Here is a 26,555-nt window from a genome sequence, read left to right as displayed (position 1 = left end):
TTCTGGAAATACGAAATTCAGGTTTGAAGAGAGGTCTGGACTATAGTGGGATCTCAGAAGGTTTTACATTATACTTGAAGCAAAAAGAAAAAGCAGAATATTAGGATTGTTGCTTGTGGGACAGATGGTATAATATAAACTGAAATCAGAAACCGAGATCCATCTCTCTTATTATTTTACCTTCTTTAACATGTACCATTTTTACACTGGAAAAAGGAGAATAAATATTATGATGTGAAGAGACTGTGAGCACCTACAGTGAGGCTTAGATGAGTTCATGTTTTTTTCACTTGGATGAATCCTATCTCAGGGTACTAGAAAAACTTATAATTGAGCTTGAGTCCTGTCAGGTAATTTGTCAAGAATCACAGGGACTAGGAGAAGTGCTGAGAGATGGTGAGAAGCATATGCAGTCCTCAAAAAGGAAAAGAAAAAATAAAAAAGGAAGAAAAGATGAAGGAGGAGGAGGGGAAAGTGGGGGAAACAGAAGGAAAAAAAAACCCCAGCATAATCTTGCGATGTTCCAGACACACCTGGAGATTCATGGGTAAGTCTGGGTACCACAGTTTTAAGAGATTTTCAAAGCAGAGCACATTGACAGAACCGTGATGTGGTCAAAGTGTCCAAAACCATATTAAATGAAGAACTGAAGAAACCAAGGTGATCCCATGGAAGGAACAGTAGCTGATACAGCACAGAAAAGAAATCAGGCTTGAAATTTTTTTGCTAGAAAGATTTTTCTTTCTTTTTAAAACATTTTATTTTATTTTTTTACAAAGAGAGAAAGAAAGAGTATGTGTGAGTGTGGGGGGAGGGGGAGAGAGTCTCAAGCAGACTCCAGGCTGAATTCAGGGCCCGATGTGAGGCTCCATCTCTCCACCCTGAGATCAGGGCCCAGATATCATGACCTGAGCTGAAATCAAGGGTCAGATGCTTAACTGACTGAGCTTGGAAAGATTTTTTTTAATTCTAGGGAGATTACTTTGAGATTGGAGAAGGTCCTAAAAGCTCTAACTGAAGCTATTCAAGAAAATAAGGACATTTAGCTGAAGGAAGCAAAAACACGTGGGGTAGGGTAGGTAGGAAAAGAATCATCTTCAAATGTGCTATTAACGAGAGAGACAAGACTGACTTTGTTACCTTCAGAGGGCAGGACCGGAGATGAGAAGTCACACTCTAGCTCCATATTAGGAAAGACTTGTGAACAGTCAGGAAAGAAAAGAAGAAAGACTGAGCTCCCTGTGCCTGGAGCAGAAGCCAAAACCCACACAATGATTTGTGAGAGTGCTACTGAGAGGGGATGGAGCACTGAAGATGAGTAAAATAAAGTGACCGTATTGGCTAAGAAACAGTATTAATAATCTCAGAAGAGAGGTTTGAATCTAGAAGTTTTAAGAAGCAGAGAACGAAATGAAAGGTGAGTCCTACATTCAAAACAAAACAGACTGACAGTAAACAGAGGTAAAGATCAGACGTTTGGAGAGATGACCAGAAAAAAAAGTCCTTCCTTCAAAATTTGACTCAAAACATCTCCAGAAAGTCTTATCTGATTAATGCCAACAGGCTTGAGTTCTAGAATGTGGTTGCTGAAGGCAAGCATTGCACATTCTACCTTTGAGAATGACACCACAGAGAAATACGTCCCTGTCTCACAAAGAAAAAGAATATCCTGTGGGATTTGACAAATTTCGTTTCAAATAAAGACTCCACTACCATACAACTGTGGGCAATTCTGTCTTGAGTTCTAGTATTTTCCTTAAAAGGCAGTGATGTGGTTTTGAAGTCCCAGCATAAAGCTGTAGACTTCCCTAAGATTTCATGTATAAACAATGGCATACTGTTTAAAGCCAGTAATCACAAAGCACAAAAGGCTTAAATGAAATCACTCAGACTAAGGTGCATAAGAAAATGATTCACTTTTGGGAAGAAAACAACAAGTCATCAGTTCTCATTTGCACCAGTGGGTACTTTTAGCTGGGTCAGTACAGTAAGAGAGAACTGGGGATTTTGAGAAGATAACCCAGAAACGCAAACAGATCATCTTTTCTGTAACAGCTCTTGTGCAAACGTCAGGGTTCCCTTTAAGTGAACAGATGTTTATTGAGCAGAATTTGTGTGTGTGTACTCGTGAGGACTGTAGCTCACAAGCAGCCTCTAAGTCGGGAAGCGGAGTCACGCTTATGTGTGCAGAAGTGAACATTTACTGAGCTCCAACTGTGGACTGGGCTCTAAAAAAAATGTTTCCCTGTTATTTCATTTAAATACTAATCACTGGAGGCTTTTTTGTTTGTTTGCTTTTAAATTAATGAGGTAAGGGAAGCTCAGAAAGATTAAGTAACTTGCCCAAGACTTAACAACTAGTTGGTGGAGGTACAAGGACATGATAGCAGCACTTCCGACTAGAGAACCTATGCTCTTCCTTCCACATCTAAGGCTAAGTGAGGAGTTTTGTACTGTGTGATGAGGTAGTAAAGCAGTGGTTTTCAAATGTTAATCAGTGACACAGTACCAGTCTTTAGCAAAATGAGAAACAAACAAAAAAATGTATAAAAAGTTATAATAAACACACACACACACGTCCAGATACGAATTTTTTGAGTAATTTTGCTGACTGTCCATTTTTAAAAAAGACTTGACCTTTATTCTGAGATCACCTTTGCACTTTTTGACATTAAATTTTCTTTGCTTTATAAAATAATGTAACAGGAGATGCTAGTTTTCTTTAAAAATGACCTTACCAATTAAAAAATAAAGTTCTAGTCCACCAACCTCCTATTTCTGAGACCCACAAGGCAAAGCGCACAATGCACGGGGTTACAAGACCTGAGGATGAGTTTTAGTTATTTTATCTATTGACAGTCTTGGACAAGGGACCTAACTTCTCTGAGTTTCAATTTTCTCATCTGTAAGATGGGCTTGATAATAATATCTATTTCACATGCTTAACACATGGTTCGTAAGTTTGTAAATTATATGTAAGTGCTGCTGAAGTGAGCATATGTTTGTAAGTTGTAAAGTATCACAGAAAGGTAATGACTACCATAAGTTTATGGTTACTGGAAAGGGCTTAACTATTATTAATATTCCTTTAAATTTTCCTCCAAAAGTAGAACTTTCAAAAATTCAATATCTATACATGGCTCTTATTTGTAATACACGATGTGCATTGGGAGTTTTTCTCACTCTGATAACCACACTACAGAAAGCCCGCTGGTGTGAACACACCCACATACGATGAATGTAGTGCCTGTGGACTTGTTAGTACCTAGGGGACAGAATTTAGACCTACGGCGGAGGAAAGTGAGTACTGGAGAGTGAAACCAGTAAGAGTCACCATCATCCTCTGGATTGCATTAGCCGTCTCTAGAGGAATCCACCCTGAGAGACAGTCCTCCTGATGCTGAAAGGACCTGGAAAAGGCCCCGTCTCAGCCAGGGCAACCACACGGCCTTTCCGGTACAGGGATGGGATGGAGCTCCATGGGGAACATTGCTCCGTCTCATCTGTGGCGATTCTGAGTTTATCAAGCAGCCTCATGACGTCCCCTCAGTTCTGTGGTTACCTGATGTCTGACGGAGACATGAGGCTGCCAGGCACCAGGGAGGAGTAGCTCCCTCGTACATGAATAAACTGCTTATCTAGTCTAAGAATCCCTCTCTTCAGAATTGGTAAAAGGAAATTAGTTTCCTTAAAGCCCAACGATTTCTGACAGAATTGATGAAACCACTCCCCCCTTTGAGGTCTAGCTTGCTTCTCTTAGACATCTTTTTTTTTTTTTTTAATATATATATACAATACCACTTAGAAGGAAACATAGACTTTTAATTGCTAAACATGCTAATCCAACATACACAGGAAGGCAAATGCCACGTTTGATTACTTTAACAAAGATTTACTGTACCCAGAAATATAGTTATATAGGACATGATATGTAAGAAGTTCACAGACTGATGGGAGACAAGACACACAAGCACTCGCGCTGCACCAAATATGCCTTGACAAACAGTGGGAACTGACAGTGTACTGGAGCAATTAAATGCCCAGAGAACTTTGTGAATGCTCCACAGAGGAGGTGACATGTAAGCTGAACCCAGGAGATGCGTAGGAGTTATCCACATAAAAGAGCAGGCAGGGGCCATCCCTAACCTGTGCAGACACGGAGGCTCAAAGGGCATGGAGTGTGCGGGAAATGGTGAAAGGTTATATATCCTGCTCTGTAGAATGCCAGTAGATGGTACGCTTGGGGACAAAACGAAGGGCCAACCTGCCTCATATCCCACACTATGATACCTGGACTCTTCTGATAGGTAACAGAAAGCCATGGAAAATTTTAAACATAGGCCTTACCTGATCAGATTTGATTTTAGAAACAACTCTTTGGACACACAATATATTGGTAACAGGGGTTGCTTCTGTTTTTAAAACTGTATACCAATTACATGTACTATCTCTCTCTTACACATACACACACACACATACTCCCCTCCACACACAGACTGACATAAAGGACTAGATACGAGGACCTCAATTATGAAGCTACTGCAATTGCCCAAGCAGAAACGGAGAAATGGAGAAAGTCTGAGTTCGGGCAGTGGCAGAAGGAATAGATGAAGAGATAAACAGATGCGACAGGTCTTGGATAGAGTGGTGACTGGGTGAGTTGTGATGCCATTAACAGATAGCAGGGACAGAAGAATTAGAAGCAGTTTAAGAAATTGGGTGAAAATGAAGACAAGTTTAATTATGGATATGTGAAATTTGATGTGCCTATGGCCCATTGAGATGGAGACCGCTAAAAAAGTGGAAATAAGAGTTAGAGTTGTAGAGAATGTCCTAGCTAAACATAAAGATTTGGAGTCATTGTTATACTCGAAAGTATCTGACACACCAAGAGAGAACACGCAGAGGGTTAAGAAGAGGGATAAGAAAAAAAAAAGGCCACGGTTAAGATCCTGGGTAACCCAACAAATAAAGGGCAAAGTAAGGAATGAGTGAAAGAAATGGAAAAACATGTGCTGAGGATAGGAAGAGAGCCAAGAGCAAGTGACACCCTGGAAGCCAACAGAAGGAAGAGAGAGAAGGAGTGGGGAGTTGTGCAGAGATCCAAATAGAGCAAAGCGGTGAAGCAGGATGAGTACTACAAAGTCAGTCATTTTGGCAATTATGCATCGACTGAAAACGTCAAGAACTGTTTAGTATCGCACAGCTCTAAATGTGGTCATAGAATGGAATTTGAGGAGAGGGCCTGGTAGGTATGTCTGTTATTCCAAATCTATAAATATTACTGGCTTAGTATAAATACAAGTTATTTTGCTTTTTTCAATGACTTACACAGTAGACTACTGATATTGAGGAGAAAGACTGGTATGTAAACGAATCAAATTTGATCTAGCAAAAGAAGACATGGAGGCGAAAGAAAAAAAAAGTGTAAAGAGCTTTTACACGACAGCCTGTCTTCCACCTCACGCCTGTGGGTCACTCCTGTGACCCAACAAATATAATGCGTGGCTGTTAAAAGAAGGAAACTACTGAGAGTAGAGAAAGGCCTAAATTCAAAGCTTGAGAGTTGATTTTACCCCAGAAGCACAGCTCAGGTCAAATCAACTTACTTTCAAGTCTAAGGGCATCTGAGTCCCTCCCTGAATTCTCAACAGAGAGTACGGGCTCCTCCTCTGTTCCTGTCTCTGGGGGTTCTTCTTCGGCAGCATCCAGTGACTGTGAGTTGTCAAAATATTTCTGTTTGTCATGGCTGTTGTCCAGGGTTTTCTCATGACAATCACCTCAATGACAAGAGACACAGAGACAGCATATTAGAAACATCTCTCTTAAGCAGTCCTAGGGCTCGAGGTCTCCAAATATCAGGAAAAGCAAAAAGATGACAGGGTCAGTTTTTCTCCAGCAGAACACACAAAAGTCAGTGAGCTGGAGCACCTCGAGCCAGATCATAATTGTGACTCAAGATTTCACAATGAACTTAAAGTGCTACCCTGCTAGGTTATCCTAAGAACCAAGTGTTCGGGGGTGGGGAGGAAGATTATGACAACAAAGATCAAGTCCCAAGATCTCATTTCCTTTATAACGAACGACTGTGAAATGTTTCTTTAAAAGTGTGAAATATCACAAAACAGTAGTTTTCCTTCTATTTGCCTTTCAAAGGTAGAAACGACAGATTAGTGCCCGAGTAAGCTGGAGACAGGTGGCCTATAGCAGAGAAATGGAGCATCCACTCTTGCACCGCAGCTTACAGTAGAGGTGTATCAGAAGGCAAAGCAACGACTTGAAGCGGGACGGGGTGGCAGGGACCGCAGGTTTCAGGTGCAGTATCACAGAGACATGGACTTTTCTTCTGGAAAACAATTTCTGCTCAGGTAAAGAGCTACTTTAGTGTAAAATGTCACACGTGGAATGTAACCGTCGCACTCTCAGGCGCTTTCTGACGCCCGTCACGGCCTGGCCGGGGAGCCGGGCGCGCGGGCCCTACCGGGGCTGTGTGTTCCTGCGGACAGAGCCGCTAGCCTGCCCGCGGGGGGATGTGCTACGAGGCTGTGTCTGGGGTGGCGGCGGCCCGTCCTGTCTTACGTCTGCCGCGCGGTCACCGACGGTGCGTCCCACTGGCAGCCACAGCTCTCCTCTCACCGGGCAGTCTCCAGTGTTCCGAGTCACTCCCTCCTTCACCACAACATTCAAACGTGCTCTATCCGCTTATTTTCAATAGAAAATGGTCTCAAAGCAATGTCTGTGCCCAGTTAAACTCGCCCGCAGTGATGGACGTGCGCGGAGTCCTTGGTGGATTTGGAGACTCCCTTTCAGAGTCACCTCCAGGAAAGCACTTCCCACGTCACCTCTGTTGCTGCGCCAAGAAACCACAAAGGACTCAGCCTCTACTGCGTCTGGAGGAAGGGGTGGCATGCCGAAGGGGTCCCCTGCACTTCCCGGTTCCACACGGCGGAGGCAGGAGGCGGCCGCGCTTAACAAGGTCACGTCGGAAACCGCAGTCTTGGTTTCAGGGGAGCGCCAGCTCCCAGGCTGACGAGTGACTTGGGAAGAGGCGAACACAAGACAACGGGAATGGGAGGCGGCGGACCGTGACGTGACGCGCTTCAGAGATTAAGCTTTGAGCAGCGACACCTGAACTCTGAGGGACTTAAAAACAGGGAGGTACAAGTAAGGGAGCCGGTCTCTGTGGGGTGCTCCGGATTTTTCTCTTCTCCTTACCCTTAAAGATGCCTTGGAAATGACGGAGCGTCATTCCACGGGTAAGGAAACAGTCTCGGTGAAACGAAGTAACTTGCCAAGGTCAAACCGTGGGTAAGTGGTGGGCCTGGGAGGTCAGCCACCCTGTCGCCTCCACCGGTCAGTGCTACCTCTTCAGCAGAAAAGAGGCGGCGGCACCGTACGCGGGGGGGATGATGTGCTGAGCAAAGCGACGGGCACGGGAGTTCTTATTTGAGTTTGGGAGATGATGAGCAGCGCAGTCTGCAAGATGGAAGGTGTGTGTGTGTGTGGGGGGGCCTGGAAGCCTGACACGTAGGATGCCGTGAACAGGCACAGTTGCTGTGGTTTTCCAAACTCCTCTGTGAGAGAAGAGAGGTAGAGGATTGGTTTCCACTAAGCCTTCCCCACCCAGTACGCGCAGGCCAGCATTGGAAGCTAAGTATAAGAGCATTAAAATAAGGCGGTGACACCAAACAACTGTACACACCCAAGTGACTAGAATTTACTATGTAATTGGGGTATAAATAAGCATGACTACCAAAAACACAGAGGAAATGATGACAATGATTTTCAAACCGATGTTATTCCCAGTGACTGTTCTCCGCTCTCAGCTTTGGGGAGTTTGCCTCTAGAGCATAGTGCACCTGACACAGGTTGAGAGAAGCAACGTTACAAAAGCAAAGAACAAACCTTTGACACCGGGACTCAGTGAAATTCTGTGTTTTCTGCAGCTGACTTCCTCCTCCAACCTCTGCCTCTCCTATTTTTCTCTCCCACTCGCTTCCCATTATAAAAATTTAATTGGTTTCATCTTTTTAAATGTCTGCAATATTTAAAAATGCCTCATAGGTAATTTATAAGCTATGATGTGCATAAGATCCTGAAGCTAAAATTAGTCCTCCTGCATGACCTCAAACCCAGATGCCCTCTCGAAGCAAGCCTTGTGCATTCTAAGAATGTCTTGTCCTCCAACTCAGGAAATTGGGGTCAACATCGCAGAGAGAGAGGGCAAGAGAGGGGATGGGGGAGAACTGGGAATAAAAAGGAAGAATATGAAGTTTACGTTATATTTGTTGCAAGAAGGCAGAATCAAAATGATCGAGTAAAAGCTACGCACCTTAAGGAGTCACTTTCATTTTCATTAACAAGTCCGAACTTAATATTCTTAAGCTGACACTTAAAGACATACTAGTTCAGTGTTCTGTTGTGATTTATGTAATCATCTAGGCCAATAATCGGAAAGTCAAATTGCCTATTTTTAAAATTGCTCCTTCCGGTTGTCTGAAGAACGGAAGCACTTCAGAAAGAAGGAAAGTTTCTATTCTGTGAGCTTGCAGGAGAGGTCTACTCTAGCTCAAAGGGGAACTAAAAAAGTTGCCTACATGGAAAAATGTCACTTGGCTTCCCAGCAGAGGTGGAGAGGATGTCCTCATTAAGAAACACAAGAAAATGTTGGAGAAAGAAAAATGGAAAGATACCTAAAAAGTAACAAGTCATCTTCCATGCATATGACTCTTAGTTTTTGCTGATGCAGAAATGAGGAGATTCTGTGGCTTAGACTAACCTTGAAAGGTACAATTTCTTTTCTTTTTTTTTTTCCTAAAGAACTACATGATTTAAATGAAATGCTTTAGATAACAAGGTCCCAAATGAAAATGGAAACACTTTTCTGTGCTTAATGCTCTATACTTGTTTGCAAAGCATTCAGCATCTAATTCAAATCCTGACAGTTTGGTTTTTCTTGGAAGTAGGCGACTACACAGCAATACCAACAGAGCATAAAAACTCCGAGTAGGGTATTTCTGATTCTGGAATTGCTAGGAGATCTTAGACATACCAACATACTTCTCTGTGGCTAGAGTATCACCTGCATAAACTGAATTATTAATATTAACCTATCCTACAAGGGTGTTCTGGAAAACAACTAAATATTTAATATATTTTGTCAAAGGCATTAAGCCTCCTAAGGCAAAGGCACAATTTATCCTGTGGCTAAACAGGTTTTCAGAGTAAACGAAGTTCTCAGGAACTCCTACTATTACTAAGGCTACGGAAATCTCCTGTTTTCTGATCATTCTGTTTACAGAGGTCCCCGAATACTTATTTTCTAGAATTGGGTAGCCACTTACTCCTTAAAAAAAAATCCTTACCTTCTGAATCTCGTAAGTTGGCAAGACATTCCTGGTTGGGTACTTTCAGACCCTTCAGGATTAGTTGTAACAAAGAAATGCCACAAATAAATTCAGAGGCATCAGAACTTTGGAAGAGCCAAGTAATGAGAGCTAGTCAGCAGAACTAATGAAGGGTCACGTTCTTTTCGCCTTAGAGCACAGAGGAGCCAGACTAAGCCAGTTGTGATCCATGTTCCACTACTTTCTGCAGTATACAGCAGGGCAAGGTACTTTTACCCTTTTTGTATACCAGTTTCTTCATCTGCAAACTGAGCTTCGTAGTAGTCTCCACTCCACATTGTTGCGGAGATTAAATGTGAGAAGCGAGACCATGAACTAGCACATCGTGAGCTATTACTGTTCTCTGGAAAGCTGCAAAGGAATAAATTATCCCACTGTCATCTCTTTCACCAAGGCCTTTTAACTGCAGCCTAACTCAATGTCTGGTATGAGCAACTGGCTCTAGAAGTTATCAGGGGAGCTGCCTAATTTCAACTGTCAATATTCGTGTGTGTGTGTGTGTGTGTGTGTGTGTGTACACGTGCGTGTAAGAGATGATGAAGGCAGCACAGGGTTCATGTCCACCTGGCTTTTAGAAGAAAACAGCAGTTAATTCAGATTAAACTGCCTGGCATATCTGAATCCTAAAAATATTTAACATACTTAGAAATTTGCCTCAGTCTGCTTTGTGCTCTCTGAACTCACTGCCTTACAATGTGAAAACAGATCACAGATTCTATGTTCAGTTAAATCAACGCTCACTCTCCACACTCCACAGTTTGGGTTATGCTGCGACATTTTAAGAAGACTTGCTCCAGTTTCCCCTCCAATTTTTCTTGGTCGAACATACTTTTTCCCCATACAACAAATGAGTCTAAGACTCCTATGCTTCCTATTACATGATGATTTTTCTAAGACATAAATAAACTGATTTGTAATGGGAACTAGAACTTGGTGTGGCTGAAGGCAAAGCAAGAGATGTTAGAAAAATGGCCTTTGTAAACAGTGGAAGATCCTAAAGATACTCCTACTATCCCTGTTCTAACAGGATTATATTATACTCCAAAGTCTCCATTCTTAGGCCTTTAAGAAAAGTTACTTTATAGGAGGCATTCTGGTACATTTAGCCAAATATAAGGTACCTTGGTGGAAAATACAGGTAACACTGTCCTCTTAATAGACTTGAGTGACTTTTTATAGTATTTATCTTTCTCCTTACCTTTCTACTCAACTGCACTCAAATTATGCAACTATAATAACCTTTTCCCCCTATATATAGGTAAAACTGTGAGTGTTTTATTATAATTTTAGATACCTCATAACTTCATGGTATTTATTTCCTAGTAAGATAATCTTTCAGAAAAGGTAGTAAAATAAAATACATCATGAAGTGAACAAAAGTGTATCTTTCAGGGATCCCTGGGTGGCGCAGTGGTTTGGCGCCTGCCTTTGGCCCAGGGCGCGATCCTGGAGAGCCGGGATCGAATCCCACGTCGGGCTCCCGGTGCATGGAGCCTGCTTCTCCCTCTGCCTGTGTCTCTGCCTCTCTCTCTCTCTCACTGTGTGTCTATCATAAATTAAAAAAAAAAAATTAAAAAAAACAAAACAAAACAAAAACAAAAGTGTATCTTTCAGTTGCTCACCATGCTATGCAAAATCACTTTCAAAATATTAGCAGGAAATGTTAACTGTGGGTGACAGGTGGGGCTTGGTACCACACAAAATAACAGGTCTATTTGATGAAGAAAGAAACCTTTCTGGGAACAAGTATCTTTATGATTTCTACCTCCAGAAGTTGTGACAGAGGTCCTGTAGACCTAGTTCCATGAGGAACATCCCACGGTATGAATTCAAATCTGACCTTCGTTGCAGCTTTCCCGTACACACTTGAGCAATCAACTTACTGCTCTGTGTCTAGGTTCTTTATCTGAAATGAGAGGACTCCTGGGACACAGCCCTAGTGAAAGCACCTTGAAGAGGGGCACCCAGAGCTCCCTGGGTCTGGCTGAGACCTAGCTTGCTGATGACTGTGCCCGAGGCAGCACTGAGGCTGCCTCACCTTCTCTGCCCTGTGCTGCCCTCTACTCAGCAAAGACAAGAGAAATCACTTCAACAGAAGTACTGGCTCCTTAGACTTGTTCTCATTCGGCAATTACTGCCAAATGAAATTCGTTGCAGGAGGTTTAAAGTAATGGTTATGTACTGGTTGACCTTAAAAGTGCAATGCCAGAAAGAAAACAGACCATATTAAAGATCTGAAATCAGCACCTTCAGAATTGCACAGGCTTTCCCTCCTGGTGAGGTGAAGGAGTCAGAAGCAAGTTTAAAAAAACTAAGAAAAGTCTGTGACCTCAGATACAAGTCAGTGTGTGTGTCTGTTTTCCTTTTACTACGTATTACAGAGCTGAACGCTATCGTGAAGACCACTCAGCCCACATATGGAAGTCCACATTCAGAGCTGCACCGGCTTCTGCAGACCTATACCCCAGCCTCCCTTTAGAGGAGAAAAGGAGAACAGGGTGTAAACTTGGCCTCACTGTCTTCCCACGTGGCCTTCTCTTTCTTAAGTGACTGTGGCAGAGAGGGCAAAGTCAGGGCCAGCTGAGGCACAGACACCATAACCTGTGGTCTGCGGAGGAAATGACTCCAGTGAATGAATCTAAACTCTTGGCAGATACTGTTTCCTCTAGAAATGTGAAATATCAGATTGGATCTCTAAATAAGGGAACTGAACCTTCACAAGTTTACTGTGAAAGATTTTCTCATGCAGAAGGTATACTGAAGAAGAAAGCAAGTTAACTGCCACAGCTGCTAGTAGTAGCAGTAGTAGCAGTCGTTGTCGTCGTCACTGTGGTAGTCACAATATTAAATTGAAATCTCTGGTTTAGTTAAGCCAAGGCAAATTTGTTTCAAGCAACTGTGCAGGGGGGAAATAAACCCAACAGGTTTTCTCTAACTTACTGATTTACCCATAAATGACAGTTTTTCCACGAGGGTCAACAAGGACATTTGTGACTTTCGTTAAATAGAGTGCTTACAGGGAGTGAGGGAAGGCAGGCTATAAGACATGTCAGCTTCTAGTGGACAAGAGACAATGTAATTCCTTTTGTCTTCTCCCTCCTATGCTATGGGAGCTGCAGACCTTTAAAGAGGATCTATATCTAAATACGTACATTGAGTGGGGGTTTGGTGTAAAGCATTCTGGGTAAACAGTGGGTGGATACAAATTGCTCTTTATTACTAGGTCTCCTTAGTAGTTCAAACTTGAAACAGCACCAGCTAACCTGCCATTTAAGTACATTCTATGTGCTGAACAATGGGGGGTGGGGGTGCAGACTGCATGGTGGGCCCGAGTATGAAAATGAAAAAAGGGCTGGTCCCTGCTCTCATTGAGCTCGAGAGGCCTTGTAGGAGAGCTGCCTCTCCTATACAGATGACTGTAATGGAAGACACAGGAACTGAAGGAGGGCAGGTAGAATGATTAGTTATGGATTACTTATAATCAAGGGATCGGGCAAGGCAAAAGTGGGCCTTGAAGGATGGGTAAGATTAGGGTTTTTGTGGAGGGGAAGGGCAAGATGGAGGGTGAGGAGAAGAAGCTGTAGAAAACATGAGGAAACTCATGGATTGAGGAAAGCGGGATGAGGGTAGTAAAGAAAACAGGCCATCCACACTATCATCCTCGCATATTATGTTGTTACGATTTCCACGGACTTTGCCAGAGGCAGAATGATATTAAAGTTTCATGTGGTCACTGAGCTTAAATTCAGCACATCTATTTGAGTCAACCACACACACTTGAATTGGTTTCACTCAGTTTTTAATACTTAGAATAAACCTACAAACAGGTGGTAGGGGGAGGGGCTTAAATTACCTAGGTCCCCACAACCTTTGGGGTTTATCATTTGCCTCCCCTTTCTCTTACTCCAAGTGAATGGTCACCTGCTGACGTCAAGGAAAGGAATCTAGCAAGAAAACCGATCGATCTTAACTCTGGTCCTCTTCCTCAAACTACAAATGGGGTCACAAAGACATGCATAGTGGGGAAGGGACCTACCGGCAGAAGCACTTACTTGTTGGGCATATCAGCTTGGCGTTTTTCCTATTGCAAGGGTACTGGTTAGGTCGAGGCTAATAAAATCTCAAAGCTACTTGGTCTTTTTTTTATTCCTCAGGGTAAGTGAATTATACTGATGTCTTTCAATGAGAACTCAAGACCCTAGTTATTCCAGAATCAAGAAGGACTTGAACCTCATATGTGAAAACAAAGAATGTTAGCAATTGTCATTTTCATTGGTTTGGGTAGTGAGTAGGACATTTAAACCAAGGTTATTTTTTTTAAAAAGGCCACTTCAGTTCCTCTACCACAGAGCATTTTAAGTAGGGCCTTGTGAACTCCAGAAACAAAGTTCCCTAGTTGCCTGACTACAGATACCACTTCGTGTGGATGTGATTAAGACAAGCCCCCTGAATAGAGCATGGCTAACTCTAAGTATAGACAGCCAGTGCACTAAATCAAGTAGAAAGCATAGAGAAATAAATGGTGGTTCACACTTTTTCCTTTTATGTTACCAAATGAAAGTCACCTGGAGGCATTCACCTTGGCGGCCACTTTGCATGTAATAACATGGTTTCTAAGACCTTACTGTTTCCCAATTCTTAACATTTATGCTTTTTAAGCAGTGAGAGAGGTAGTGAATTAGTTTCATTTTTTTGTTCATGTTAGGTTTTTCCCTAGCTATATTTCACATGGACAAGGGAAACATAGCTAGGTTATTATAGGTGCAGTAGGAATAGGAACGTTTGATCAACACCTGGTACACTATCAACTGCTACTGATTTCCAGCTCTTTTTCCTGAAGTTTGATATGCTCGTTATTTTTTTATAATAATCACTTTGGATATATGATCTGACTGGGTTATTAATCAATGTCTGATAGCTAAAGAGATTTAGATCGCTTTGAGTTGGCAAATTTTAAGTGGCAAATTTATGCTTGTTGTTATAAAAAGTAACTGAATGAGAAGACAAATCCAAAGCTGTGATCTCTTAAACAGCCATGAAATTTTGATTTAAATTTCTCTTGCGTTTTCAAGATCATAACTACATAAATCTTGGTGGTTAAGAAAAAGTAAGAGATTACTGAAATTCTCTTGGTGAAAGAGCCCAGTATGTTAGTATCAAGTACATTTGACTCCTAGTAATAACAACACTGGAAGAAAAAAAGAGGAAAAAACCAAAGCATTCCACAGTACACATACAGATGCCAGGTATCCTCAGTCACATGTATTTAAAAACAAACTAATGTTTTTTTCTAGTGATTATCAGGTTCAACTGCTTTATTTCCATTGGGCCATGAAACAGAGTAGACATTATTCAGTGATTACATTTGTAAAGGGGTTTAAAGATTTAGTGCTCATTGTGTGAAACAAAAATTTCAAAACTGGGAATTCATTTCAAGTAGTTAGCTCACAGAACACATAAGAACTTACTGAGGCACAAATCACTTAAAAAAAAAAGCGCCCATTCTACCAATGCAGAATGGATGGGGGGGGGGGGGGGAGAGGGAGAGAGGGAGAGGAAGAGAGAGAGAGAGAGAGAGAGAGAGAGAGAGAGAGATATCTGCATTTAGAATAATCTTTTTGAATGGGGAAGGTCATGCAAACGTTTTGCTGTATGATTCGGCAAAATCTCTCTAAAAACATGAGCAACGATGAATGGAAGTTGAAGATTTAAAAAGAAAGACAGCAACCAATGAAGTATGCCGAACTTAGGACTATGAACTTCCTATCAGGAGACTGATGTACAGCTGCAGTGACAGACCATATTAAAAATGTCTTGTTTGGGGAATCCCTGGGGGGCTCAGCGGTTTAGCGCCTGCCTTCGACCCAGGACGTGACCCCGGGGTCCTGGGATCGAGTCCCGCATCGGGCTCCCTGCATGGAGCCTGCTTCTCCCTCTGTCTGTGTCTCTGCCTCTCTCTCTCATGAATAAATAAAATCTTAAAAAAAAAAGTCTTGTTCAACACTAAATAAGGGCTCGATAAAACAGACCCCATCTTGCTCATCCTTTGTATATTCTTGTAGGTGTATAATCACTTTATCCATAGTGGCATGGGCGCAGGAAATCACAGTAAGCTCCTGATGTAGAATGGAGCCTACATACAAAGAAAGATGTTTATTTTTTTTAACTTTTTTTTTAAACAACGGTTTTTTTTTTTAAGATTTTATTTATTTATTCATAGACACAGAGAGAGAGAGAGAGAGGCAGAGACACAGGCAGAGGGAGAAGCAGGCTCCATGCAGCGAGCCCGATGTGGGACTCGATCCCGGGTCTCCAGGATCACACCCCAGGCTGCAGGCGGCGTCAAACTGCTGCACCATTGGGGCTGCTCCCCCCCCTTTATTTTTTAAAAGAAAGATGTTTAAATATAACTTCCAACCCCATCTGTAGATAAGTGATCATAAAATATGATTAATGACGTCATCAGTGGGTATCCTCACACTATGCACAGAGCAGAAAGGAAGCAGAACTGTGCTCTAAACTTAATTTAGTACCCGAAAATAGAACTGACTTCCTTTTGGAGACTCAAGATAGTAACCCTAATACTAGTAGAGACCATTTGCACACCTCAAGTGTTAAGCTCTGTAATTCAGAGATATTATACATTTATTTTTAGATCAATGAATAAAAAAGTATTCCATAACGGAGTAACAACCTCCAGCGCCATCCCATCCTCTCTGACGTCAAGAAGTGTTACTGAAGTGTCTATAGTGACAGCTCCGTTGCTACCCTCGGTCTCGGTCCTCCTGGAACATCAGACAAGACTGCAGTGATTCAGTTCCCACAGGCCACTGAGAATAAAATCACTTGCTTTGTGTACACTCCATGCTGAGGCTTGGAATACCCTCCCAATGGGTGCCCTCTTGCTTCACTCACCTGGCAAAATTTTCTATTTTATTCCAAAAATAGTTATTTTCAATATTTCTAACAGGTGAATTTTTAAAAATCTTCCTTATTTGCAACCTATTATTAATGTGTTTCTAAAGAATGTTTGTTGGTATCATTATCTACTTGCTTTAAAGTTATTTTAGTCACTGACTGACAGGCTGAAACATGAGGTATAGTTTAGAAACTGTGCCAAAGCTCTAAAAGTAAGAGCTCATTTTAACACTTCTATTATCCTAAGCTTTATTCTTGTTGTTTTAGTGTAGCTATCTCACCATTTACAAAAAATACTTCTGATAAAATGAAGTCACCAATGACTTTCTAAACTGTTAAACCCAGAGCATTCCACACTATTCATCTGCTGATTTTTCTGTAGGTACCAGCACATTGTTTACATTATGTTTCTCTTTAGAGGGACTCTCTGTTTAATCTTATATTGTGTTAAAAGGCGAAATCAGTAGCATTTTTCATAAACCAGAGGTTTGATGTGCTAGTTATGTATTTTTCCTAATGCCCATCAGAATAAACCATAAATATTGGGACGCCTGGGTGGCTTGGCGGTTGAGCATCTACCTTCAGCTCAGGGCGTGATCTACAAGTCCCAGGATCGAGTCCTATGTTGGGTTCCCTGCACGGAGCCTGCTTCTCTCTATGCCTCTGTCTCTGCCTTTCTCTGTGTCTCTAATAAATAAAATCTTAAAAAAAATCCATAAATATTAAAATTATTTAAAAATGTTAACCTAAGTCCCACCTGAAAGCTGGTGCATTCTCGTGATATCTGTATGACACTTGGGGAACTGACATGGGACAGACTATCAATTTCTTCTTCCTTCTCAAACTCTGTTCTTCTGACCTTCAGGACCTAGCTGCCCCTTGGCTTTCCCAATACCCCTCTACTCCTTCACTAGCTCTGCTCCTTAAATGCTGTATTTTCTAGGATTCCATTCTTGGCCTTTTCCTCTCACCTTGCACATTCTGAGGGAGCAGAGCCATCTCTAAATGAACATGTCTATCTAGCCTTACGTCAATGTATAAATGCTTTCTTTTCCGTATTTTATCTTTTAATTAATGACACTGACATTTATGCAGTTACCAAAGTTAGCACTTCTCTGGTCAACTCCCATTCTGAGCCCACTGCCAACATTATCCACAACACCCTCTGCCTCTCTTCACTCTGATCTGACTACTGGCCTCTTGTTTCACTGAGAAGTAATCAAAAGTCCACACCTATACCTATATATTGCCCCTGCTCCTACCTAAAGACAATCCCTACCCTACATTTGTGCCTTGGATCCCACCTCCCAATCTACTCAAGAACTCTGCTTCTACAGTTGGCTTCTCTCTGTTTTTGAGTCTTAATTTCTCCCCCTTTACGGATCAGTCCAATGCAAACATTCTGCAAAATTTCTGTTTTTAGAACAAAACCAAAACCAAATTTATCTTTAATCCCACATCCCTCTTTAACTTCCATCCCTTTTTTCTGCTTCTCACTATAGCAAAACTTCTTGGAAGAGTTGCTGGCCCTCTCCACCTCCTCACCTCCTTCACAACCCATTTCATACAAACTTTTAGAAGACTGCCAACAACCTCCATCTTCCTAAATCCAATGGCTTATTCTCTGTCCTCAACCAACTCAACCTCTTAGGAAGCAACTGTGTGGTACAACAATAGTGATATAATCGATCACTTCTCAAAACACCTTCTTCATTTCTGGGACAAGATACTTGCCTGATATTACCACTGTCTAGCTTTCTCTTCTCAGCCTCTTAATGTTGCCTGGAATGCCCTGGTAATTCAGTGTTGACCTACTTTCCTTTTTATATTAACCACAGAGGTAACTTCATCCAAGCTCATGATTTAAAACACCACCCATAGGCCCATGGCTCATAGATTTTCATCTGTAGCCTGGGGCTCTTCCGTGACCATCATGACACTCATATATCTAATTGCCTCCCTAATACCTGCACTTAGACATTTAATAAGCAATGTAAACTTAACACTTATAAAACCAAACTTGTTTTTCTCCCTAAACCTGCTCCTTCCTCAGATTTTACTATCTCTTTAAACAGCATCAATGGTGATTACAAATCTTATTAAATAGCAACAGTTGCTCAGGTCCCAAATTTAGGAGTCACCCATGACTTCTCTTTCCTCCATTTCCCACGTTTCCTCTGGTAGTGTCTTGTTGGTTCTATTTTCAAAAATGCATCCCAAATACAATGGTAGCTTCTCACCTCCACTTTCACTTGGCTGGTCCAAGGCAATACTATCTTTCCCCCCTGTTTTTGCAACAGCATCTTAACTGGTCTTCCTGCTTTTGCCCTTACCCCATCACTATCTATTTTCAATATAGCAGCTAGAGGAAACCTGCTAATATGTGTATCAGATCGTTTTTCTTCTCTGCCCTAAACCTTTCAAATCATATATCTTTATCTTAGAATAAAAGCCCAAATTATTAGAATGGTCTGCAAGGCAGAAAACATATGGTTCTCTCCTCCTCCCATTCATCTCTGCTTTCAGAACTCTCACAAGTCCACTACAACAATACAGGCTTTCTTGCTGTTCCTTGCAAAAGCTTTTGCAACAACTACTCTCTGCCTGCAATGCTCTTATGCTGTATGTCTGCATGGCCTAAACCCTCACCTCCTTCAAGTCTTTGCTCAAATGTCACTTTCTCAGTGGGGCCTTTTTGAACAGTCCACTTTGAATCTCACTTGGCCTCCTGCTCTGCTTTCCCCTTAGCACTATCTTCTAACATATTAAATAATTTCTTTATTATATTTATCATCTGCTCTCTGTTTCTCTCCACTAGAATGAAGCTCCCTAAGACCTGGAGGGTTTTTTTCTGTTTGCTTCTAGTTCCTAGAATAGTGCCTGGCACACAAGAAGTAATAAATGAATGAACAACTAAGCCACACTCAAGTTTCCTCTAGGCTAAAAGAAAACATCCTCTTGCTTTAGAAGGTTATATCTACCATCCAAATTCATTTTTTCTTAAATGAAAAAATGAAAATGCAAATACAGCCACCAGATCTGTGTACAATCCAAGGCTATAGGGCAATCTAATGACACAAAATTCAGAAGGCAACTTGCCAAACTGAAAGGGACTGTTTCAGGTGAGCTTTTAGGATTATGACTGCCCCCATAATCTAGTTCAGGTTCATGTTTTATACAAGGATGTATCTATCTGTTTTGAGTGATGACGTAAAAAGTACAGTGATTATACCACTTTTATAAAAATATCTCAAGAATCTACAAGTACCAAATTATTTCAGGCATAGCAGTGGCATAGGTTATGACTTGTTGGGAGTAACAGAATTATGCGCAAGAACCACACTGGCCTTGGAAGGCAAAGGATTCAGATTTTAGTCTCAGCTCTACCACTGAGTAACACTTGAGTAACTCAGAATCTTTGTTTCTAGATTCATAAAAAGGGACCTTTTCTTGTTCCTCCCTACCACATTGATACTTGTCAAAAGATTATCTGTGAACCAAATAATTAAAGCCCTTTTTAGTAAAGAAATATAAAAACCTAAACAAATTACATACGTTACATTTGCCTTGGTTCCAGAATATGCTTGCATTTTAGGATTTTGAAATCTGTAGTAAATTAATCAAAGTTTTAATTCTTCATACAGAAATACATGGAGTGATGTCAACTAGTAGCATATTAAAAATGCTATAAAAATTGGATCTTTAAGATTATATCTTGTTTTTTAAAGCAGACACCTTCATTAATTTTTATGAAGAATGTCATAAAGCAAAGGTCCCTAATTGCAGGTAGCATATGCTGGATAGTCCACAGGAGGGCAGCAAAATGCAAGGTTTCTTTTTCTTCAATATCTAAACTCCAGATAAAATTGCTTTAAGCTACAAGTTCTAAATCTATAGATATTTAGGTTCAAGAACAGACTAAAACCATAGATAATGAAACAAATTATAAAAGGAGATAAGATCTAGGTAAATAGATACTACCATACAGAAATACTGCAATGACCACACAGGACAATCCTTCTATACACTGCAACAGATATTAAAGCTCACATACATGATTTGGAAATTCTTTTATTTTTTTTTTTCTCTAGTGGTGAAAGTTTTCATATAAATATTATAGAAAAACCTGCATAAAATTCTAAGTCTAAGCATACTGGATTAAAGTCTGAGTTCTACTGTAAAACATTCATCCATCATTTCTACAGATCTGGGTCAATATTTTTAAGTGGGTATGTGTCCTAGTGAATTATGAAAAGACCAGGGAAATTGTGGATTAGATGCTTAATTATACTCAGCAAATATCAATGCCATTGCCAGTAGCATACCTGTAAGCATCTCATGTAAATGAAATCTAATAAATATGACCTACCATTGGTCTTATGTTTTATAACAAAAAAAAACATACTACTGGATGAAAAATACTAAAAAATAAAAGTAAAATCATGCATACAGAGACATAATAATAATAAAATAACCTAGACTGCCTAAATAGTAAAAAAGGTCTTTGTTAGATATAACTTTTTGATTTGCAAATTAATGAGGCTGAAGGAAAAGTATTTAGAAAATATTCTGGAGGGATCCCTGGGTGGCGCAGCGGTTTGGCGCCTGCCTTTGGCCCAGGGCGCGATCCTGGAGACCTGGGATTGAATCCCACATCGGGCTCCTGGTACATGGAGCCTGCTTCTCCCTCTGCCTGTGTCTCTGCCTCTCTCTCTTTCTCTCTCTGTGACTATCATAAATAAATAAAAATTAAAAAAAAATTCTGGAGTAATAAATGCTTGGAAAATCCATTACATGTATTTCTGGACTTCTCTACAGATTCAATATTTAATCATTTTGCTTATATTGTTATTAAAACTTATTTTCCATTTTTGGCCCTTAGAGAAGATCATCATCGTTACTTCATGAAGTTTCATTCTTTGTGACACCTTTATTTTTTTCCAATTAAAAAGAAAAGTCCTATTTTTAGTGCTGGGCACTGAAAAGAACTTACACATACTCAAAAGCACTGGAAGCTTATTTAACAGATTTCATATTACTTTAAAAAGAGCCAAGTATGTTGTTATTGAAGAATGAGTTTGTTAATAAAGTGGCACATTCAGTTCTATTGAAGTTAAATCAAATTGTAAAATAACAAACCAAGAAATGTGGTAAAACAGCATGTATTTCATAACTGCCAAGAAAAATGTTTAATCAAAACTGAAAGTGCTGGCTTCTCTTTTAATAGTCAACTCAGGAGGAGACAATTTAAAAATCAATCTATTAAGTTTTCCTCCCCAGCCTCTTTGAAATTGGGGTAGTGACATAAAACTACCTATAAAACAGAATAATTTCTTAAATGCTATTCAAAGGAGAGAGAAAGAGATGATGTCAAGGACATGCTATATAAGAACATAACACACCTCAACACATGGCAGTCAGTAAAATGATTTCCAGATTAATAAAATTTTGGAAAAACTGTCAGATATGTAATTATGCATTGACACGTTTTGCTAAAAGTCTTTATAAGTGGAAACATTTTATAAGATTCTGTATTTTTAAGCTGAATGAATCAGTATTGAAAGGTAATAGAATACATGACCCGTGCAGACATTCCAAGAAACTTAAACTGAAAATATATGTGAAAAATTCCAGGATCACTTATGAAAAGCAATAAAATACTTGCTCGTGTTAAACACACTGCCTACAATTTTATCATTAAGTTCATACTACTCGGGCAGCCCCAGTGGTGCAGCAGTTTAGCGCCGCCTGCAACCCAGGGTGTGATCCTGGAGACCCTGGATGGAGTCCCACGTCAGGCTCCCTGCATGGAGCCTGCTTCTCCCTCTGCCTGTATCTCTGCCTCTCTCTCTCTCTGCATCTCTATGAATAAATGAATAAAATCTTAAAAAAAAAAAAGTTCATACTACTCAAGAGATTATACTATATTATAGCTGCTATAAAAATAATTACTAACATGGATCTTTTTTTTATTTTTTATTTTTATTTTTTATTTATTTATGATAGTCACACAGAGAGAGAGACAGAGAGAGAGAGAGAGAGAGGCAGAGACATAGGCAGAGGGAGAAGCAGGCTCCATGCACCGGGAGCCCGATGTGGGATTCGATCCCAGGTCTCCAGGATCGCGCCCTGGGCCAAAGGCAGGCGCCAAACCGCTGTGCCACCCAGGGATCCCAGTAACATGGATCTTTAAAGAAAACAATTTGTTGAGGATTAACAATAGCTGTCAGAAAAATTATTTAAGAAAGCCTTTCTACGAGTAATTAGTTATTTTTGATCTTGAAGAAAAGCTTATCTGAAAAGCTTTTAAACTGGTAGCTTTTCAAACAAACTTTCACAAGAGAGTGACTTAGGTTGGAAGGGAGTAAGGGCAGCTGAAATTCGTCTTTAATACAAATCAAATGAATTCCTTGATTACTATATGGAAAAAGAATCATAAGCCTTGTTAATATCTTGAAAACTTTATACTGTCATAATAAAAACTTCAGACAGATAATGTGTCACACAAGTAAGTTAACTTTATGAAGCTTATTTCAATATTGCAAAAATGAAAAAGCAAAAGGTAGACAATCATCTGAGGATATAGAAATGGTCATTATTCAGAGGTTTTCCTCTTTTTTTCATCAACCATTTAGTAAAGCTCAGAGATAGCTAGAGGACATGAAACTGTTTACATTTTCAAATATAATTTGTTCATGGTTTCTGTGGAGATACTTGTTGCTTTGAAGTTGCAGCTTTTCAAGGCTGGAACTTGGCAAAGCAACTGTGAATGCACAGGATTCTGGTGGAAAAAAGTAATGCAAAAACACTGTCAAAGAAAAAATCAATATTGAAATGAACTCAGTATTATCAATGAAACCGTAAACTTAGAAAATGCTATCGCATACATTTCTATCCATCAGGGGGTACCAGTGTTTACTGAGGTGTTAGCAGACGGTAGATTATCTTCTAAGGTAATTAATTGAAACGTAAAAGGGCTAAATTAAAAAAAAATATTAATGAGCTTTTGCTGAAACAACTAAAAAAAAGTATTCCTTTTTCCCTAGTCAAATTATTTTCTTTTATTGTACTGGATCTAATAATAGTAATAACTGTGGGATACCTGGACAACCAAAACTACAATACTACAACTTCATAGATTTGTTTCAGGTTATTAGGTTCCTGAGCTAATTGAAATTATTATCTGGGGAAAAAGCTCAAGACAACTGAATTTTCTCTCTTGACATGAGTGACATAAAATGAAATCCTAAGCAAAAGCATGTAAAATATTTCTACAGAAAAGGCTTTTTAGAAAAGGATCACTATATCTATATCTATATAGCATGTAAAATATTAAAAAAAGCATGTAAAATATTACTACAGAAAAGGCTTTCTAGAAAAGGATCACTATATATACACAATTTTTCTTTTCAGTAATAAAGAAATCAAGAGAGGCAAGGGAGATGACAGCATGTAAAAAATATAAGGGACTCTATTAATAAAAGCAGCTCATCAAAAAAAGTGAAATTCTGCTTACAAGGCTGTTGTTACATCATCTAAGGAATTTAAAAGACCATTACATATTTTCTGAAATTATGTGAGAAGATAAAAGATTCATAACTCGCTCCTTTAAGGCTGAAGTATTTTGTATCTATTATGAATTTCTAATGGCTTACTTTTACCTAACACCTATCATGTGATACGGATTTTACTTAATCCTACCAACAGGTCTATGGGACAGATTTTCCCTTTCATTTTATAGATGACACAAGTCAGACTGGGATTAGAAATACAGTAATGGCAGAGCTAGGGCTCAAACATGAACGTGTAGGACTCCTGCACTGCTAACACACTGTCTTAGGCCTTCAGCATTCATGCAAGAACTCTAGTTTAGATTATGTTCAGTACCCATCCACAACCGAGCTACAGAGTTATGTTGCTGCTAGACTTTTGGTGTCTTCATTAAAGAAATCATGCTCTGATACTTAAAAATATAAGCACTGCTTGTCATTTCATTAAAATCCTAAGGCAGTCTTGTACAGTGAATCTGGAAAACCAGTTTGAGGGATTTTTTTTTCCCTTAAATGAAGGAGATGGACTGATGGTGCTCTGCTTGAATATTACAATCTTATTGGAACATTAACAAAGCACCTGCTATGTGTTCTATCACTGCAAGGTTCTGAGGATCCCCATTTATGTAAGCCTTACCTTTCATAATTCACATCAAACTTTTTTTATTCTTATAGAGTGGAAGTTAAGTAAATAACTAAATATAATGGAACATTTAAGGAGTTCTAACTGATGAATTTACAATAGTTCAGATACTAACTCAAAAAATTTTTTTGACCCAGATGGACACACCTACGCACATGCATATACCATGGTGGCTGTGGGACAAAGTGGAAGAATGCAAGAAGAGACCACTTAATGTCAGGGGCTACTTGAAAGGTGCAGTCAGGATCTGGATCACTTTCAATGAAAGGCAAAGGGGTGTATTTCAGTGAAGGAGGAGAGAAAATCTGCTTCAAATCTTACTGTAGATTGTCTTTATGGATATAAAATATATCCTTTATCATTAATATTGGTCATCAAGAAACACCACAGATTTTGAGGAGCAGAAAAAAAAAGTCACAGTCTATCAATCTCAGTTGAATCTACTTTAGTTAGCCTTTCTCAACTAGGCTTCTGGGAGAGAGTTAAGCACAATATCCTAAGGCATCTATATGGTAAGTAATGAATTAATTTCCTCCCATACATCTAGAATTATACTAATTATGTAAAATCCCTAGGGAAAATGGAAAAAATCATTTTCTGTGTTCTGTTGATCAGAACATGACCCCTGGTTAAGCTCGTCATTTTGCCAACATTTACCAGTTGCTTACCACTGCAAACAGAAGAGGTGATGTTGTATAGGAAAGGATAAAACTGCATACAGCGTATCAACTTGAGGCTGTTTTCACATTCTGGGCATTTGGTGGTTAATTTCAAAGCCTGTCTAAAGGCTTCAAGTGCCCCACTGATATTCTTCAGAGCAAGGTAAGCATTTCCTAGGCTTAAAAATGTCAGGGGCTGAAAAAAAAAATCAGAAAAATGTTAGTGAATTAATGTTTTCTGAAAGTTATAAAGCTTTTAAAGTATATGTCTTTTGGTTTCTTTTAGGTTATCCCATAATAGTTAATGGCTGACTGTCCATTTTATTTATATCAGCCAATTCTACACTATAACAATTATTTTTACCTTTTTACTAAGATACATATACATATAGTGTATAATATACACTAGTCTTAAGTGTACAGTTCAAAGAATTTTTACATGTGTATATATCCCTGTAACCACCACTCATCTCAAGATATGAAACATTTAGAATGTTTCTAATACCCCAAAAGATTCCCTTGGGCAACCCAACCCCAATCCCAGATGTGACCACTGTAGTGATGTTCTATCATCATACATTAGCTCCACCTGTTCTTAAAATTCATATAAATAGAATCAAACAGCATGTTCCTTTCCATGGATATATAATCTGTACCCTCTTGCAGATTCTTTCACTCAATACAGTATCTAATGTTTAAGAAACTGAATGTTTTTTGTGTGTCAGGTTTTTTTTTTTTTTTTTTAATGATGGGTTACTTCTATCAGGTGAATACACAGTTTTGTTTATCCATTCTCCTATTGATAAGCATTTGGACTGTTTCCAGTTTTGGACTATTTTGAACAAAGCTACTACGAACATTCTTGCAACTATCTTTTGACAGATGTATGTACTCTTATTTATCAGAGATATCAGTAAGAGAATAAAAGGCAACGATGCACAAAACATTCCAGATTACAGAGGCACAATCTAAGCAGCTCTAAGATTACATTTAAAATTTTACTTAGTGGCTTATTCCCAGATGCAAAATTAAAGCCCATACTTAGATTTCAAAGTGTCTTTATATTTTTACTAAAGGAAATAAAGTGTTTATTACTATGGCCAGAATGATGGCTGTGCAAATATCTTGAGATAAAGCTAGTTAGTATATTTGGGAAAAAAGTGAATTCTCATCAGTTCATCCAGAAAATAACTACTGAGTGTTTACCAATGTTTTAGGGACTGGGGATACAGCAGAAAATAAGAGAGTCCCTGCCTTTGTGGATGTTTTAGTCAAAGGTCACAAAACCATGGGGGTATCACACAAGTATGAGAAGAATGTGATGGAGAAGAGCATAGCAGGGAAGAGATGTTAAGAGACCAGAGTGGGGAACGCAGTA

At 39.7% G+C, this 26,555-nt stretch overlaps 1 protein-coding gene across 3 annotated transcripts in view; it reads right to left on the bottom strand.

Annotated features, from left to right (window-relative positions):
- Positions 1-26,555, bottom strand: part of TTC17 (tetratricopeptide repeat domain 17) — a 116,470-nt gene that overhangs the window by 39,430 nt on the left and 50,485 nt on the right. For 2 of the 3 annotated variants that reach the window (XM_072791180.1, XM_072791178.1), the window contains exons 16-17: positions 25,187-25,373; positions 5,610-5,780 (exon numbers count right to left, since the gene is read on the bottom strand). In XM_072791180.1, coding sequence (XP_072647281.1) covers positions 5,610-5,780; positions 25,187-25,373 — 358 coding nt within the window. The remainder of the gene's footprint in view (positions 1-5,609; positions 5,781-25,186; positions 25,374-26,555) is intronic. The other variant, XM_072791179.1, reaches the window with a different exon arrangement.

The sequence above is a fragment of the Canis lupus genome, chromosome 21, assembly GCF_048164855.1.
Source record: "Canis lupus baileyi chromosome 21, mCanLup2.hap1, whole genome shotgun sequence".
NCBI lineage: Eukaryota > Metazoa > Chordata > Mammalia > Carnivora > Canidae > Canis > Canis lupus.
This window is presented reverse-complemented; position numbering and strand designations above follow the sequence as displayed.